General features: G+C 42.3%; 2 protein-coding genes across 3 annotated transcripts in view; one reads left to right on the top strand and one right to left on the bottom strand.

The window, feature by feature from the left end:
* Window positions 1–362: 362 nt before the first annotated feature.
* On the bottom strand, window positions 363–6846 carry LOC146989055 (histone-binding protein N1/N2-like). Of its 2 annotated transcripts, XM_085774980.1 has the most exons (15): window positions 6638–6846; window positions 6138–6191; window positions 5284–5397; window positions 4960–5040; window positions 4709–4815; window positions 4033–4407; window positions 3739–3809; window positions 3584–3654; window positions 3316–3389; window positions 2498–2686; window positions 2226–2398; window positions 2004–2105; window positions 1817–1891; window positions 1175–1306; window positions 363–578 (listed from the first exon to the last, which is right to left on the bottom strand). In XM_085774980.1, exons 1-15 carry the CDS (start codon window positions 6679–6681, stop codon window positions 540–542), a joined length of 1701 nt encoding a protein of 566 aa, XP_085631106.1. In that variant the 5' UTR covers window positions 6682–6846; the 3' UTR covers window positions 363–539. The 2 variants fall into 2 exon arrangements, with proteins under 2 accessions (XP_085631106.1, XP_085631107.1); XM_085774981.1 differs by lacking the exon at window positions 4033–4407.
* Window positions 6847–8245: 1399 nt separating this feature from the next.
* The window catches only part of LOC146989054 (glypican-5-like), a 52950-nt gene continuing 43486 nt past the window's right edge, over window positions 8246–17709 (top strand). Inside the window, exons 1-3 of the mRNA XM_085774978.1 lie at window positions 8246–8531; window positions 10938–11099; window positions 15946–16496. Coding sequence (XP_085631104.1) covers window positions 8354–8531; window positions 10938–11099; window positions 15946–16496 — 891 coding nt within the window. The 5' untranslated portion in view covers window positions 8246–8353. The remainder of the gene's footprint in view (window positions 8532–10937; window positions 11100–15945; window positions 16497–17709) is intronic.

The following is a 17709-nucleotide window of genomic DNA, read 5'->3' as shown; positions in this document are numbered from 1 at the left end:
GAATGAAACTGTATAAGAGCCTGGTGACAAATGAATTTGATTAACTCAACTACAAATGAAAATAAAAATGTCTGGTTTTCTTCACCTACAGTTCATTTATGCATGTTAAGCCATTTTCAGATGCACAGCTTGTGCACTGTACCCTGCAGCACATGCATGGAAAGCACTGTGGACTGACAAACAGCTTAGCTGGACTCAAGGCAGTGTTAATCACGACTGTTCATAATCATGGGACACATGGGAAATTTAAACAAAAAGGTGGATGATGTGGGAGGAAGAGGAAGTCCACACATGTGTAAGGACCTGGTTGGCTGAATCAAGTTGCCAAGAAAATCTTACCAAAAAAAAAGTGCTGATACAAATTTACATCTGCAAATTCTTTATTATTTTCTTTTTTTTTTTTTACTACAAGTATACAAAACTGGACAGACAAATCTATGAAAATGGATCTTATTTACAGAACAAAATTGCTGAAGGTGGAGAGGGGCTGGACAGGCATGCTGTGCTGGTTTTGAAGATCAGAAAAGAGACGTGGACCGTCACGCTGAAGACTGGACAGAGGCTGACTGGTTGGCAGGCTACAGGAAATGAGACAAGAACAAGCAGTTAGCATCACATCAAAAAAACAAATACTCAGACGAGGGGTTCTGCTTTCTTCCTGCTTTGCATCTCTACATCCTCATCAGGAGGAAATGTTTCCAGACTGCTGGTTTGTCTCTGATAGATCATTTGTTTCCTTTTGCAAACTGTAGACAAACGTTTACACAGAGAGCTGTGAACGTTAAGTGATGCAAACAGACAATGTTTCAAGTCCAGTCGGACGATTTAAGACTGCATCAACTTCCACAGCAACAGCTGGTGCCATGTTGCCTCTTTACAGATGAATGCCACTTCCAAGGACTGGAGAAGTTGGAGTTTTGATTATACCTTGTTGAGCAAAGACAAGTCCCAGTTTCATCATGTTTAACATGTATGAGCTAAAAGCAACAAATTATACAGGACTCAACTTCCTGTAGGTTATCAACTTCTGATTTGGCTGCATTCTTCATCCAGGCAAAACTTTCAGATACTAAAAGGCAACTTGAGCCAAAAAAAAAACTCAAATTACATGCGACTACAACGTCACAGCACAATCGTGCAGACGTGAGTACAAAGACATGAGCCTATCACTCGCCTCCTGTGATTTTCCCTCCTGGACTCCTTTGCCTTGGCTGGCACTAGAGTCACCGCTGCCATTAACTGTGGCTTCCTGTTTCGCTTGTTTAGCATCAGTGTCCTTTACTGGGCTCTCCTCCTCTGGTTTCCTCTGTGTAGAAACATAAGACCAGGTCAAAAGGGGGGTGGTGAGGAGGAAATTGTTGGCTTCTGACACAATTGGATTCATTCAAAGCAAAACAGTGCGAAGTCGACACGAGCTGCCATCGCCCATTTAAGTCACAATTTAAATGAATCATGCACACGCATCAAGCCCATGATTTTGGATTCAGCTCCACCACTCCATCATCTACTGACACACACATACAGACCACAACTACACTACAGTTACCAATACCAAAGTCACACTTCACAGTCACCGCACACGTCACACAAAAGCAGCAACACAAAGCCATGATGACATCCCTGCAACCAAAGCAGGCAATCACACAAACCGCACAACAACAAGGCCAGTTTTAATTATAAGAGGTGAAGAGTTTTGTCTTCCGCAGCTCTGAGAGTCAAGTTCCACCTCTGAGGAGTCAGATCAAACTGGTCAAGAGGTCAACAGGGAGAAAAAAAACTTTATTAACAGGATCTGCATAAGATGAGTCGTCCTCACCTTTTTCCTGACGAGGTGGGAGATGTCCGAGACCGCTTTGGAAGACGAGGCGCTGTCAGATTTCTTGACTGGAATCTGAAATGGAAAAGTTTGATTGCTCTCATCTCTTCATGGTGCACATTTTCTTTTTTTTTTTTAAATTAAAATTATGGTTTTTAGATGAGTGAACATCAGCACAAGTCCTTACCTGGCTGACTGTGGCAAACGCTGCAGACGATGAGGATGATGATGATGACGATGAAGGGCCCCCGTTTTCACACATGAACGCCGACGAGGTTGAGGCTCCGCCCTGCAAGAGGTCAGTCAGTTACCACACTTGTGTTAACCTTACAATCCGTTTTTACATCACAAACACAGGTTATGATATTGAGGAGCGGGTTTTGATCCAGGCTGACGAGTGTGTACCCACTAGTGTCTGCTGGATGGCCTGGGAGGCGGTGCTGGCTGTTCTCTGGCTCTCCTTGGCGTCCTCCACCTTCTCCTTGATGTCGGGCAGAAGCTGCTGCAGCTCCTCCAGCTCATTCTTCTCCGCTGCTGCTGCATCCGCTCCCTCTGCTGCATCAATCACTTTCTGCAACATGGCTGTGCACAGACCACAAACAGAAGTATAAATTCAGTCTGTTGTCTCCACCTGCCTGAATCTCAGTCTTATGCAGAAGACGTTTCTGAAAAACCTCTTACCCAGACGAGCCTCGATGACCTTTATGGAGCTGTTGTAGTGCTGGATGGCCTGGCTGTACTGGTCCATGTAGCACAGTGTGGTGGCGACGTGGTAGTGGGTCTCGGCCAGCAGACGACTGTGGGGAGGCAGGTGCTTCAGCTGCAGGGTGAGACACTCCTGGAAGTCTTCTAGTGCCTGGGGGTAGTTACCTGGACGACACAACACGTTTAGCATTGTGCTTTTTGGTTTTCATGTCAGTTTTGATTATTTTCCTCATCTCTCCATGTTTTTTTCTTTTCTCAGTATATTTTTATTAAAAATTAAATCAATTTGAAATAAATAAACGATAGCATTGTATATAGGAATATATTAGGAATAGTATCTATCTATTGTAGGAATACATTAGGAATATGTTAGGAATAGTATCTATCCATCTATCTATTGTAGGAATACATTAGGGAATATATACATTGTATATAGGGAGAAGTCGAACCAGTTGACACTATTGGAAAATTTCAAGTCATAAACTTAAAACATTGTTCATTGGCATGTTGTATTTCCAGCTGTGAATGCAGTTGTTTTAGCTCTACACAGACAATGCAGCCTCTCCACACCTTTTAATGATTTATAGAAACTAAACTACCCCGAATGCTCCCGATGTGTGTGTATACAAACTATTATATTGTCCCCTCAAACTGTTCATGTTCAGACTGATTTGACTCCGTTAATCAATTAAGATTAAGAAAAGGCCACACGAGCACCGATTCAGAGCGTGAAATCTGGGCGTCTACATGACCAGTGAATGTTGCATGTTTGTCGTCTTGTGCCTGGAACATACCCGATTCAGCACTGACTTCTCCGAGTTTCAGATACGCCTGGGACGCCATAAGCTGGTCCTCTTTGCTTTCCTTCCTGCAAAGATGAAAATGTATTAAGCAAAAGGCCACGTCACCTCACTGCCCCACACTCTCAGGCAGAGTTAGGGCCCCTAGCTTTGTGCATGCAACTGGAGGTAGCCTGTTTAAACTCACATGTTCAGTCTACAACTTTCTAACAGTTCTAACAGACTTGCTTGATTTCTTTTTACCATTGTTCCAAGTGATTACCTCTTAAAGATGACTTTTGCCACCTCCAGCATCTCCCAGGCCAACTGCAAATTCCCAACTTCCTCCTCATCCTGAAACACAGCAGAGGCACATGTCAGTATGGTTGCGCTTTATTTTTTGACAATTGTGTCAAATTCCCATGGAAGTGAACTCACCTTCTCTTGTCCATTTTGCGCTCCATCCTCCTCATCGTCATCATCGTCGTCATCATCATCATCGTCATCATCTGTGGAGATGGAGGATAATTACTAAGAGCAAGACACTCATTTTTCTAGTTTGTCTTCAATAGAAACCAAATGAAAGTCTGCACATAAACAATAAAAGTGCTGTTTCCACTTGCTCCAGTGCACTCCCCTCCACCTTCCTAACACCTGTTGACTCTTTTGTATCAATACCAAACTTGTGCCACACCCATCCACACCAATAGTGCTCAGTATCCACAGATCTACTGCCCTCGGGCTCCTCTTCAGCCTCTGGGTTGGATTCCTCATCCTTCGGCTTGGCCTCGGCCGTCTCTCCGTTCTGCATCTTCTTCTCCGTCACAGTTTCGGCAGCAGGGGCCTCAGCAGGACTTTCCCCCGCACCGTTCACAGGGGCGTCTGGCGTCTTCTCCTCAGCTTCCTGGACTGAACTCTTCTCTTGCCCATTCACGGGAGCATCAGAGGCTTTCTCTGCCCCATTCACGAGTTTGACTGGGGACCCTGCCACCCCGTTTTCTTTCTTCACCTCAGCAGGGCTCTTTGGATCTCCAGACTTGGTGTCAGTCGCCTCCTGCTCGGCCATTGCGTCATAGACCTGCTTTCGTAGGTCATCTCTAGTTTGTTCTGCACCACAGCGTCACATGAAAAAACTGAGTTTTTCTTGACACTGACAAATGTGAGTTACACTGCCAGATTAATGCAAGAGATTACTATTCCACTGCCATCTTGATGTGTTTTGGGTTTAAATGCTTTAGATCTCACTGTATGGACCGGGGTTTATACAAAATGACAAATGTATCAATGTAATCTAACCATGAAGTCAGCTTTTAATATAAATAGTTACTTTTCAGAGAATTAGATCTTTTTTGAAATGGATGAATGATGATCAATGTTTTAAAAGTTATGCAAAGTTCCCAACACTGACCATCAAGGTTGTTGGCACTCTCAATATTTGAGTTAGGCTGCTGCTCCTCTTCTTCCGATTCCTCTGGGACTCCCTCCAGGGCATTACCAAGGACACTGTTCTCCATCCTGACAAACGCAAAAAAGATTGGGTTATCCAAAACAAACAGAAATACTGCTTTGGGTTGGAGAGAACTTAGATATTTTACTTTACACCCAGTTTAATAAAAGAAATCACATACAAAATCACCACCAAGTACTGCATCAACTGACCTGGCAAGCTCCAGCAGGGACTTCCCACACAGGAAGAGGGCTTCTCCACACTCATCTGCAGTGTCCCCATACTTTGCAGCCCTGGCAAAAAAAAGACACAAGTGTTGTGAAGATTTTTTTTATTGCGATGGGTCAAAGTGCAGCTGAATATTGCACAATGTAAAGTGCAATACTGGAATGAGGCAACAAGCCAAGATATGATCTGACCTCATTTCAATAAGCATTTCAGTTATTTTATCATCAGAAAAGAAACAGTGAACAAATGTCCATCTTAATAGACAAACAATGATAAGTAGTGACATCCCTTTTCCCTCAAGTACTCACAGCATAGCACAGGCTTCCTGAAAAACACTGACGGCAGCGACAACATCCCCCATCACTAGATGTCTTTTCCCTGTGCCAATCAGTTTCTTTGCCTCCTCCATGACATCGACAGAGCTGCAAGGGAAGAAACAAACAAAGTACATAATATTGATGACCATAACTACATAGTTGTGGTAAATGAACTAATTCACTTTTTTCTCTCCTGCATTTTAAAGGCCAGTTTCATATCAAACACTATGGAAATCACTAAAACTACTTTTAAATTATTGTTTAGGTCGCATGCAAAAAAGTGTATTGTGATAGCAGCTGCTGCCGTTACAGGACGACATACACATCAAGTGTTGTAATGTGAACAAACATTATCTACCATAATTTGTATAAGGATTTCTTGCTTTTTTCTGCCCCCTTTCATTCAGGAGTTGCATAATTATTTAGTATTGAACCGTTTTATTTTATTTTTTCAATGAATTAAACAAATAAACTAAACTTGTAATACCCTGTATAATAGTTGCTGCTGTGACAGGAAGACATGCATGTCAAATGTTGTATAGCAATGTGAACATTTTGAAAAAATAAAAAATAAATAATGACTAGTTCACTCACTGTTTTTTTCTACTGCAATTTTAAAGGCCAGACACGAAATTTCATATCAAAATGTTATAGAAACAACTATATTAAACGATTGTTTAAGTTGCATGCAAATTATTCTGTTTGGGATGCATGCAAATTGTGCAAAAGACTGCATTTTAATGTCCGTTTATAACAGTTGCTGCTGTGACAGGAGGACATGCATGTCAAGTGTTGTATAATAATGTGAACAGATGTGGTGCAGCCGTGCAGACACTCAAACTCACCTGTCTGCTGCTGCTGCTGCGGCGGCTGATGACGAGCACGGCTTCTCCTCCACACTGCAAAAGTTTAAAAACCAAAAAAACCAAACGTGAGTTCAAAACGAGTTCAGTCAGTCAACGTCAAAAACAAATAAAGTCATCCGACTCACTTTCTCACAAACATAACCACAGTCTTGTGCGCTCTGAAAGTTTTCACCGCTCAGCCGCAGTTATCTGTATTATTGTTGTTGTGTTGCAGCCGTGCGGCGGTTAGCCTAGCCTGCTAGCCGAGCTTCAGTGATGTCCGTTAGCGCCGTGACGTGACGTGAGCATCCACCGGGTCACAGCGCGGTTACTTAAACAGCCACAGCCACCGGTTACACGTCTGAACAGTCTACATTTCTCCAGACTTTGAACTAAAACACCGTAGGTCGCGCTGGTCGGTTAGCTCGTATGCTAACCGCTAAGCTAGCCGCGTTTCCCCGGGCAGAGAAACCACCACCAACGGCTCAAACGGCTCTTACCTCCCGGAGCTGGACGAGGCGGCGGCGGACGTTTCCTCTGGCATGTCGAAAAAGGAAAGACGGTGGAGTGGAGGGAGAGAGGATGACAACAGGCGGCGTGGAGCTTCCGTGAACGAAGTGCAAGATAGACCTCCTGTTTGTGAGTCTTTGTTGGCGCGCTTAAATAGAGAACAGATAGGGTTTCTACTTCCGCCTAACTTGGAACGCGGGAGATTGAGTTTAAAGGGGCCGCAGCACGGACCACGGTGGTGAGGCGTTCACGGCGCATGGGGGAAAAAAATACAGTCGTTCAAACGTAACATACGAGCATGGTGTCGAAGGAAAGTGTTTAGAAAAAAGAAAACAACTTGTGTGGAGTTCACAAAAGTCCTAAATGTACAGGTGGGAAATGTATATAGATCCTTTACTTTACAAAAAAACAACAAAAAAAACACGTGCGTTTGTAGTTCAAAATCTGACTTTTCAATAGTTTTTCATGGTTCGAAACTAACACGTTTTTCCACAGCTGCAATTAATTAACTTGCCCTTGACACAGGTAAGTTGACTGGAGAAGGATGAATGGATAAACCAACTAAAAAAAGTAATTAATGCAAGTTCCGTTTTTTTGTTGTTGTTGCTAAATACACAGCCAGATGTGATTGAGCTGTGACTACTAGCAAAGTCCACGTCTCTGCTACTAGCCTAGGCCTACAGCAAGCTCTGTGTGTGTGTTTACAATTTCCAAAACTTTGTAAATTGAAGACTTCAACATTTTCCTTGGTATTTTTTGTTGTTGTTGCTTTTTTCCCACATCACAGATACCAGTGAAAGATACAAGTCCAAGCCCTGAATCAGAAACAGTATAGTATAATCAGAAAAAAATGTGCCTCGATATAGCAGACTTGTACTGTGGTGGCTAGTTGGGTAGAGTACATTTTTGGGTCAGAGTACAGTAAAAAATGTCATGTAGCCTACAGCTAAAAATAATTAGCTAGTGGATGAGGTTGCTTGATGAACTTGAATATTGTCCTGTATGTGGGCTATATTGCTTTCAGAATTTTGCACACGCTCGCAACATTGAATTTTATTTTTAATTTTTAAACATGAATATGTTCTTATTAATTAATCCAAAAAAGGGAGGGAAATGAATTTATATATTTCTTTCAGCTGTTAATGACTGCTATGACTCTAAGTTACCAGCAGGTGGCACCAATGCACAATTTAAACAGTGTTTTCCATATTTTCACTAAGTCCGTCAAATTTAATGGAGCCAGGAGGAGCAGCTGTTTTGAAATGAGAGATAGACTATACAAACATTTATAAATAAAATCTCAAACACACACCTTAGTTAGAAGTGAGTGAATTACATTTTATTCTTTTATTATTCCTGTGATTGTTATGCCACACATTTTTTTTTTTTTTTATTGTAGGCTGGCTGTAATAAGTTGTTGTTGTTGTTTTTTTTGCTTTGCTACAACTGCAGACCAGGATTCAGAGAGAAGTGTGATGGCACATGTCCATCAAGTAATTGAGCTGGAGCGAGGGAGTGAGAGAGAGAGGAGGAGGAGGAGGAGGAGGAGGAGGAGGAGGGCGTTGAGCCGGACCCTGAGCTCCGTGCGGACTCTTCACTCTCACTCAGGCTGCAGATGAAGTTTTCATTCGCGCTGCGCCGGACGGAGACTCTGTGGGATTCATATCAAACATCAAGACTCTCTATCTTCTGACTGAGATGTCGCGATGTTCCGTGCAGCCTTACAAAACGTGGACTTGTTTTGGGTGATTTTGCTCTATTTAGTTTTGCTCCCGGAGAGCGGCTGTAGATCAGCCGGTGCAGACAGCTGTCATGAGGTGAAGACAGCCTACATGATGCGCCAGATTGGCCCGGTGGAGCTCGTGCCAGACAAACCGGGAACAGGTCAGTCAGTCCCTTTGGAAATATTAGAGCAGGAATCTCATTCTAGTTTAAAAAAGAAACTCACACGGAGCACACAGGGGTGGGCAGCATCTATTTACTGAAGCTCTGTACTTATCATATATAACTTAAAAACAAACTTTCAATGTATTTCACCACATTTCTGGGTGAAGCATAAACTTTTCACTTTACTGCCCTTTGATCTGACAGCTACTTATCCTGCCCTTTATACTGTACAATAAAAACACATGATGAATTTATAAAATAATATAATGCATTGTTATAAACGAATCTAGTTTATTATGTAGTTGGAAGTAGCTCCACCTTGACAGACCTCATAAAATGTTGTTTGCATATCAATGCATGGGGGTATAATAAGCCAACAATATAATAAAGTAAAAGATTTTCAGTGCAGGTCATGTAATTGAGTCATCTCTCAAGGTTAATGATCTAAATTGGGATTTCAGATGTCACTATTAACACAGCAGTGCCTATTAAATTAAACTTGATATGTCCTTTGCTTTGGAATTTAAAATGCTTATAAAATACAAACATTGATATGATTGCAGCATGTGGTTCACACAGTTTATCTCATGAGCTTTGGAAGTACAGGCCCAATTTCCAAATATGCTGCATGATCCAGCACCTATGGAGAGAGGCTATTTCTGTTGAAAACTAACTGGAACAAATATATAACACATATATAGATCTACTAAAACGCTCGCTTGGCTATAAGTGGTGGTGTTAAGATGCTGTTTTCTAAAATACAAGTGCCCATTTTAGATTTTCCCTGCAGCTTATAAGTAAAACCTATGCACATTATTACCAACTTACAGACTGGTGCAAGTGTGCAACCACTTCTTAATGGCAGAGCGAGACAGATCATCCATTTCTGCAGAGAATCCCAAGCGCAGAAAAGGTGGTGGTTCTCACCAAGACACGGGTCACATTCATGTTATATAACAAGAAGACACAGTGTCTGTATAGATAAAGCTCATGCAGCTGCTAAAGAGGAAAAAAAAAGTCACAATTACTTTCATTTAACTTCAGGTAACCAAATAAGGCACTGTAATATTTCTGTGATGTCACTGTTATTACTGCGCTGACTGGCCGTGTGCCTTGTGCTTCTGCTTGTGATTGTTAACAGCTAGTTAACAATATACTGTGGTGGCGACCTTAGCAGACTTTGGCAGAGTCGTCTGCTAATTATAGATAATTACGACAGCAGAGTCTTTGCACCAACGTCGTCTACTCCTGAGTCTTTTCGTCCGGCGCTCAATTGATCTGCTGTGGACCGTGGGTGGAAGATGATGTGGGTTTTCCACAAGTGACCGACTGTTTTTATATTTTGACAGAGACGTCCACTCAAACACTTACTGCACCTGTCTGTTGCGAAAAACATACAAACAAAATATGTTCAATAAATGCTGTAAAGTTTCAACTACTGTAAACTATCCACATATTGATGGTTTCAGTTTTTGTTTTGTTTTTTCAAAATCCAAGCCTACATCATGCAGTCTGACTGTCTAACTGTAGTCAGGTCCTCAACCGACCTGACCTTGTTTCAATGGGCGTTGCATTCTGGTAAAGAAACTTCCTCTTTCAGCATCACCAACACACATCCAGAATGATTTAATCCTATGAAAACAGCCAGAATACAAGTGAATGGACATTTATCTTGATGCACAAACACTGATATTAACATGTAAGTCAGTGACGTCTCCAACCGACCTGTTGTTGTTCTAACTGCGATTGAGGAATGGACCACACAATTACCAATAAAGAGTAGCTATCCCAGTTATGTATTCCACGGTGGGCCAGAGCTAATATGAATAGCTCAAAGTCTGACACAGATCCATATGCGTGTGTATGTGTGTGTGTCAGGTCAGACGTAGGTGAACAGTCCATTTCTCTCATCTCTCCCTCTCTGCCTTGATCTCAGTCAGCTGCTTGACAGCTTGGCTTTCAGCAGCCTACCAAAGTCACACTGCTGCACACACGCACACACACATGCACACACTCTGATGTGAGTGTTGAAGTGTTGCCCACTGTGCATGTCATCATGTCGGGTCCCAACAGGCTCATTGTAAAATTATTTTTGTGTGTGTTGTCCTGAAGCGTTGTGCACTAAATGCCTTCAGCTCCCTCAGTGGATTAACTAAGTTCACTGATGACAAAGACGGACTCTTTTCAGTGACTTATTTAGTGATTATAAAGTGTTTTCATTAAGCTTATAGGAACAAATTTATAACTTTGAGTGTCTATTAAGTTTTTATAATGGTAGAATTAATTCTGGGACCAGATTCGAGAAAGCAAATTAGATATTTATCAGATTAATCAGATCTCTGAGTGAAGGTTATAATAAAAGCCCGTGTAAAAGCTGTTTCCCCCCCCGTCTGTGTCTTTCAGATGAGTCTCTCCGAGTGTGTGTCCACACCGGGCCCACCTGCTGCACGAGCAAGATGGAGGACAGCTACATGGCGGCGGTCCGCAGTGAGACGCAGCAGAAGATGCAGTCGTACAGCTTCGAACTGAAGTACCTGATCGCTGGACACACCAGGGCCTACCAAGGTACAGAGGGAGGGTGCATGGGGTGGGTCGTGTTAGATTTGCAGGAGGGAGAGAGCAATGCACAAATATAATGTCTACATGAAAGCTATTGAGCAGTTAATCAGCACTTTTGGTAGCTATATATCAAGTTTTTTCTTTTTTTTATCCATCAAATCATCAATATCCTTAGATTTTGTGTGGCATTCCCATCGTTACTATCTGAGACTTCATTTTGGACTCACTTGTGGCAATTTCCCAGTATTTTTTCCACTATTTTCTACTATTTATTGGCCTAAATGGTTGGAGAGACATGCCTGTGGGTGGTTCAGGAACTCAAATCAAAGTGACTTTAATGGTGGTGCTGATTCTGGTGCTTTAACAGTTCTGTCAAGTGCCCGTAGCCCCCCTGTCATTCTCACTTTGTGTGTTCATCATGAAATGGCTAGTTTGTGTCAGGGTGGTGGTGCGAGGCCAGTTTATTTTGTGAGGCGCCACAGTGGCTAGCCAAACAAACAACTGATGTTCGATTGAGTCTTTGTGAGAGCGAACTCTCAGAGGGAGCAGCGGAAAACTTTGTTACAACTCTCCGCTCTCTTTCTTGCGTCCGTCCGTCTCTGTCGCCGCAATAATCAGGTTTTGTTCTTGACCAATGAGAGAGCGAGGGGACGGAGAATGTTTACATTCAGTACGTATCCGCAGCAAAGTGTTGTTGCCGTGGGCAACAGCCGGTCTCTAACGGCTGCTCTGAATAGGAGGAAGAATACTCTGCTTGTCCACTTGTCTCTCAACGCTATTCACCAGTCTGTGTGAGCATGTGTGTGTGTGAGAGAGAGACCTTGTGTGTGTGTGTGAGAGAGAGACCTTGTGTGTGTGTGTGTGTGCTGATGTAGTGTGGATATTATGAGAGGGATCGAGCTGATGAAACCTAGCAGACAGACACGGCAAACATGCACCTCTCTGTTTTCTTTTTTTTCTGTCTCCTCTGTCTCTCTCTCGTCCCCCCACTGCTACATCTGAATCCTCTCAGGCTCAGTTTCAGCTGCTATTTATGCCCAGCGGAGGGCCAAAGCATCCATGGGTAAAATTAATGCAAAACACCCATACACAAAGAGCGGCTGGCCTCTAAAACTGCAGCAAGTTCAGAGGAATCATGTTCACAGTTTGCTTATTCACTTAGAGTTGAACGGGCTTAAACAATACAATTTGTGCACTGCAGCCAACTCAATATTCGCTGGAGTGAATGGGACTTTGCAGTTTTTGCAGCATTTTGAACAACACAGACAGAGAAAAGAGGATAGTCTTTATTTAGTCGAGCTTCATTGTTAAAATACTTGGAATGAAAACGCATGGATTTCACCTTCTATAATGTTTATTTATCCCATTTATATAGTCCAATCCAATCCACTTGTAAAATAAAGAAAGTTAAAGATAAGATCAGATAAAACACTGAGAAATATAAAAAATACAATAAAAGACAAACAGAGACCACACAGTCACAATATTCTGTGGGCGAACCGTGGTCAACCACTACTTTCTGTGAAATTGAATCCAAAGAGCAGGAGCTGATTTTTTTTCTCATAAAGGTAAAATGTGTCACAGCTTTGTTGTGCATTGTTAGCATCATAAGTATGTTGCTGCAGAAACCAACAAATGGGATGTGTCTGTTTCGTACAAGACTCAACAAAAAAAATCACATCACCAATTTTATATTTTGCAAGTGAAGATGAAAAGCACAAATGACCCTTCACACTGAAATTTGATGTTTTTTTTCTATATCATTCAGACCAAGACCAAGTGAACTTTTTAGGTTGTTTTATTGCTGCAGTTTTAAAGAAGTTTATTTTTTAAATTTTTTATCATGAAACACTGACAGATAAAACAATAATTATCCAAACAGCTAAACAATTGAAGTAGAAAGTGAGAAAAATGTGTGTTTAGTGGGTTTGTGGGCAGCGTTCCTGAACAGCTGAGCTGAATCTCAAAGGATCTCCTCTCCACAGCACAGTGATTATAACCCACTAGAGAAACTGAGACATGCCCAGAGCGGTTGTAGTCAGGCTCCATTTACACTCTGCGGATTACTTTTGTGTGTGTGCATGTGTCTGTGTCTGTGCTTGTGTGTGTGTGAGTGAATATGCGTCTGCATGCTTGCGTGTGTTTCTCCTGGCACCACCAGACCCCGGTGCCCTCTTCTCCACGTTGCAGCTGTCGTCCAATCACGTCGGCTAAAGAGCCAATCACATGACCCCCCGAGTGGTCTTTGCCTTGTCACTTGATGCTGTGCGTTGTTTGACTTGCTCTTGCCAGGACATGGGTATGCAAACACATAAAAGTGAGACGTTCTCACTCTGCGTATTAGTCTAAAGAGCCCCCGCTACTGCTGCTGTAAAACCTCATCCCCCAACCACTTCTCTTCCTCTGCTCGCACATTTTTACTTCATCTATTCAGTATGAATGCACAGAATGAAAACAAATGATGTGATGCTGCGTTAATTCCTCTGCAGGTCACAGTTAAAAAATAAATAAATGAAATGCACTTTAATACAGTCAGCTCAAATGTTGCTGCTGCTGACTTGGGTATTTGATTTCTTTATTTAGTGCATTTGTGAGTTATTAAATAAAATCCCTAATAAATTGCAGTCACATGGAGAGTCAGGTGGCTGCAGCTGTGATAGTGAAATACGAAGATGACACAGACACACACACACACACACACACACACACACACACACACACACACACACACACACATATACAAACTTGCACACTGACTCACTGGGCTTGGTGAAAGTCACAGATAAATAGGTTTGTCTCACTCTCTCTCTCTCTTACTCCCAGTAGTCTTTCTCTCCGTGTGTGTGTGTGTGTGTGTGTCAAGATGCCAGCAGATTGACATCATCCTTTTTACTTGGCAAGTTTCAAACATAGCCACACACACACATACACATACACACACACACACACACACACACACACACACACACACACACACACACACACACACACACACACACACACACACACACACACACAGGCGTACAGCCTGTGTTAAGGGGAAGGTGCTGTCCACTTTATTAGAGCCTGCCGGACATCGGAAACACAGCGGATCATGAGATTGAGTTTCTCATTATCACCTGACTATAGATAACAGGGAAGTGAAAACGAGCTTGGCGATGAATTAAGTTGTGAGCTATTTTGGCTCATACATGCAGCTGGATAATGTCAGTCCAAGGTCGGTTCACCAGGGAGTTTTTTTTTCTACCATTTGATATAGGATTGCTGTGAAAAAAAAGTCACGTAACACATGATAATTGATGATCATATATAGAAATGGTATTATTATGAGATCTGTCTGATGGACAATAGGATATGACACTGTTGGATTACTACTGATGCATTAGTGTGTTAGCAGGAACTTTAAATGAAGCTGGTTGAGTTCATTGGTTTCTAACCTCAGGGGTTTGGGCCTTTCCAAAGGGTCACAAGATAAAAAGGCGCCATGAGATGAAGTACAGCTTTGATACACAAATCAGTTTTAATCTTTTCTAAATGAAATTAAACCATGTGAGATGTTCAGAGAGCAGCTCTATCTTTCTCCCTCTGTGGTGGAGCTAATAACTCAAACATGACAACAGGCAATAATTACTGCACTGTTTTTTTTATATGATGTTTACAGGCCCAAAGGGTTGGACACGAGTGTTTTACTGCTTGGTTTATCATGTGTTACACAAAATCGTAATGTGAAAAGTAACCAGTTATTCCAGCTGAAAGATAAATGTAGTGTAGTAGCATAGAGCTATAAAGGAGTGGACATTAAAGTAAAAGTACCTCAAAACTATACCCAAATACCGCACCAACCCTTATTATTAAAGCTATTGATGTTATTGTAAAAGTAGAGGGGGTTGGGTATTCTGTGTTGGAGGCTTAATCCAGGATGAATCAGAAAGAGCATCTGGTGTACAAACCTGTGCCAAATCAAATATGTGGATGGTGATCCACTGTGGTGACCCCTCACTTTAGCAGCCAAATGAAAACAACGTATTATTGCAGCACGTCACCAGCAAATATAATCATCAGCGGCCGCCAGAAGCGTCACACATGGAGCGCAATGTGTTTGGCTTAAATATATAATGTCTATGCAAAATCTGTGGAGTCAGTTCACACTGATAAAACTGTCAGTCTAACTTCATGTGACGCTCAAAGGTTTGAAACATCGTCACTCATTACTTTGAGAATTAAATTCACTTTGCAAGGTCCTAAAATCTGGATTAGCCAGACAGGTGAGCAACAGGAATTCGTGGTATGCAAACACTTTCTTGTCCAGCATGAAAATGTGCCGTGGTAGGAGTAAGGCATTACGGCCACTACTTTTTACAGTAACAAATAGAGTACACTTGCTTTTTGCAAAATAAAAAACACAATTACAATTATCACCACCATTTAAATTGGCTTTTGACTTACTAACTTTATGTGAAAAAGTTAATTTCATAACAATATTGTGGTGTCGTCATCTATGTGCTTTGCTTTGTGCTGTGCATCAATTCCACTGAAAATAGACACAATGATGGATGAACTCTGACAGTTGTCTTGTCCTACACTTTGCTACAGGAACAGCAAAACATGTGTGCACATTAATAGGAGAAATGAAAAGAAAGTAATGCAAAAGTTACTCTCCAAAGTAATTAATTCCTTTTATGAATTAAATTTCTGTTGAAAGAAGTCACTGCTAACTGTTGGGAGGTTATTTGTCCAACACTGATGATGGGTCATTAGATGGAAGACTGACTAGTTATCATTGATGTTTGCTGTGGTTGCACACACATAAATTAATTAAATACCTGTCCCTCTGTCTTCTCTCTTGCTGCAGAGACCTTCGAGTCGCTCGTGTCCTTCACGTTGAACCTGACGAGCTCTCTGTTCGACAGCGCCTACTCCGCTCTGGCCGCCGACTGTCGCCCCCTTGTGCTCCAGCTGTTCAGCGACATCAAACGCCACCTCTCCGGAGACTCCGACTCCTCACTAGACAACACCGTGCGTCGCTTCTACAACGACCTCTTCCCTTTGGTTTATCGCCGGCTGCTCAACCCCGGGATCGGCCACATGTCGCCCCAGGCTCATCCGGTCTCCAGCTCCACCACTCACGACGACTGCCTGCGGCTGACGCGGCATGACGTCAGCCCATTCGGACCCCACCCTCGCCTCCTGGTCAGCGGCCTGTCCCGGGCGCTCGGGGCGGGCCGAGCGTTGAGCCGACTGCTCAGACTGGCCGGAGAGGTCGTGAACGTGACGGAGAAGGCGACGTTGTCCAGAGAGTGTGGGCGAGGGTTAGTGAGGATGCAGTACTGCTCCCACTGCAGAGGGCTGACGCTGATACGGCCCTGCACTGGACTGTGTGTTAACATCATGAGAGGATGTCTGGTGAGTGGCTGAAATGTTAGTGCATTCACAGTCTGGATATATAAATCTCTCTAAAATATGTGAGTACAGGAAGCTCCAGCCTCTTCAAAGGAATTGTTTGACTTTTTGGGAGACATAAGAAGACTGATGACACTCTAAATGCTAAATATGGAGCTGGGTGTCCATTATCTTAGCTTTGCATAAAAACTAGGGTAACCCTTTAATTTACAGGCTGCTAATTACATGATAATGTCAAGAAATAATAGTCAATTTCATTATAGTAATGTTATGTTTTTCATAGAAGCAAAAGATTACACATGCTTTTCATGCTTTGAATTTTTTGGGAAAGGCCAGAACTTTTCTCCATTAAGTCCTTGCAATTGACCATTATTTCTAGGCTATTTCTAGACATTATGATGCAATTATTTGTTATTTCTTGACTATTTCTTGACATCACGTAATTAGCGGCCTGTAAATTAAAGGGTTACTAAAACTGGAAGCACTGGGAAACAGTTACCCTGGTTGGTCCTCTACAATGTGTAACAACTGGCCTACAAGCAACTCAAAATTACTCAAAACTACTATAGTATGTTAATTATTAAACCCATGCACAAAAACTAATGTAAAAAGGTCAGTTTCCCCTAAAAATCTCAAACTATTCCTTTAAATTCGCTTTCTGTAGAACTTCCTGCCACCTTAAAATGATTTGTAGTCTCCTTCCAGATTGAGAATTGGCGATTAGCAAAAGGTCATCTAATGTTATTCTTTTCAGGTCAAGTGTGTGTGTGTGTGTGTGTGTGTGTGTGTGTGTGTGTGTGTGTGTGTGTATTGCACTGTGTCTGTGATACTGTTTTAGATGCATGGGAGGCCTCTGGGAGTATTTGTTTTCCTCTGCCTCTTGAGAAGCAAGTAAAGATTTGTTGCATTGCTCCCATCGCTCACATTACTGACTCACCAAGTCGCAGCGTTTTATCATCAATAAATCATTCCCAAGTTTGAGACTGACAAATAACGAGAGCTTTGCCAAGAGAGCTGGCAGTGTCTTCTGTGCATCTTACTGGGCTGCCTCGAAATTTGCTGGACAGCTTTAGCAGTGCCCACAATGCAGAGACTTCTTTATGGCACAAAAAGTAGAAGATGGCACTGTTTATCCTGCTTGAAAGTTTCTTGGAAGCGAAGAAAATGTGACGGAAAAAACAACTCCCAACATAGTTATCCTCTCTTCAGCAGAGAA

The sequence above is a fragment of the Trachurus japonicus genome, chromosome 4, assembly GCF_045865225.1.
Source record: "Trachurus japonicus isolate A0001 chromosome 4, Traja_1.0".
Classification (NCBI taxonomy): domain Eukaryota; kingdom Metazoa; phylum Chordata; class Actinopteri; order Carangiformes; family Carangidae; genus Trachurus; species Trachurus japonicus.
The sequence above is the reverse complement of the archived record's forward strand: the minus strand, read 5'-3'. Positions and strand labels throughout refer to the sequence as shown.

Coding starts and splice junctions, on each gene's coding strand:
- LOC146989055 (XM_085774980.1), bottom strand. CDS start 6,681: ATGCCAGAGGAAACGTCCGCCGCCGCCTCGTCCAGCTCCGGGAG. Junction 3,810..4,032: donor TGAAGAGGAGCCCGAGGGCA/GTAGATCTGTGG, acceptor CCATCTCCACAG/ATGATGACGATGATGATGAT. Junction 2,399..2,497: donor GGTCATCGAGGCTCGTCTGG/GTAAGAGGTTTT, acceptor GTCTGTGCACAG/CCATGTTGCAGAAAGTGATT.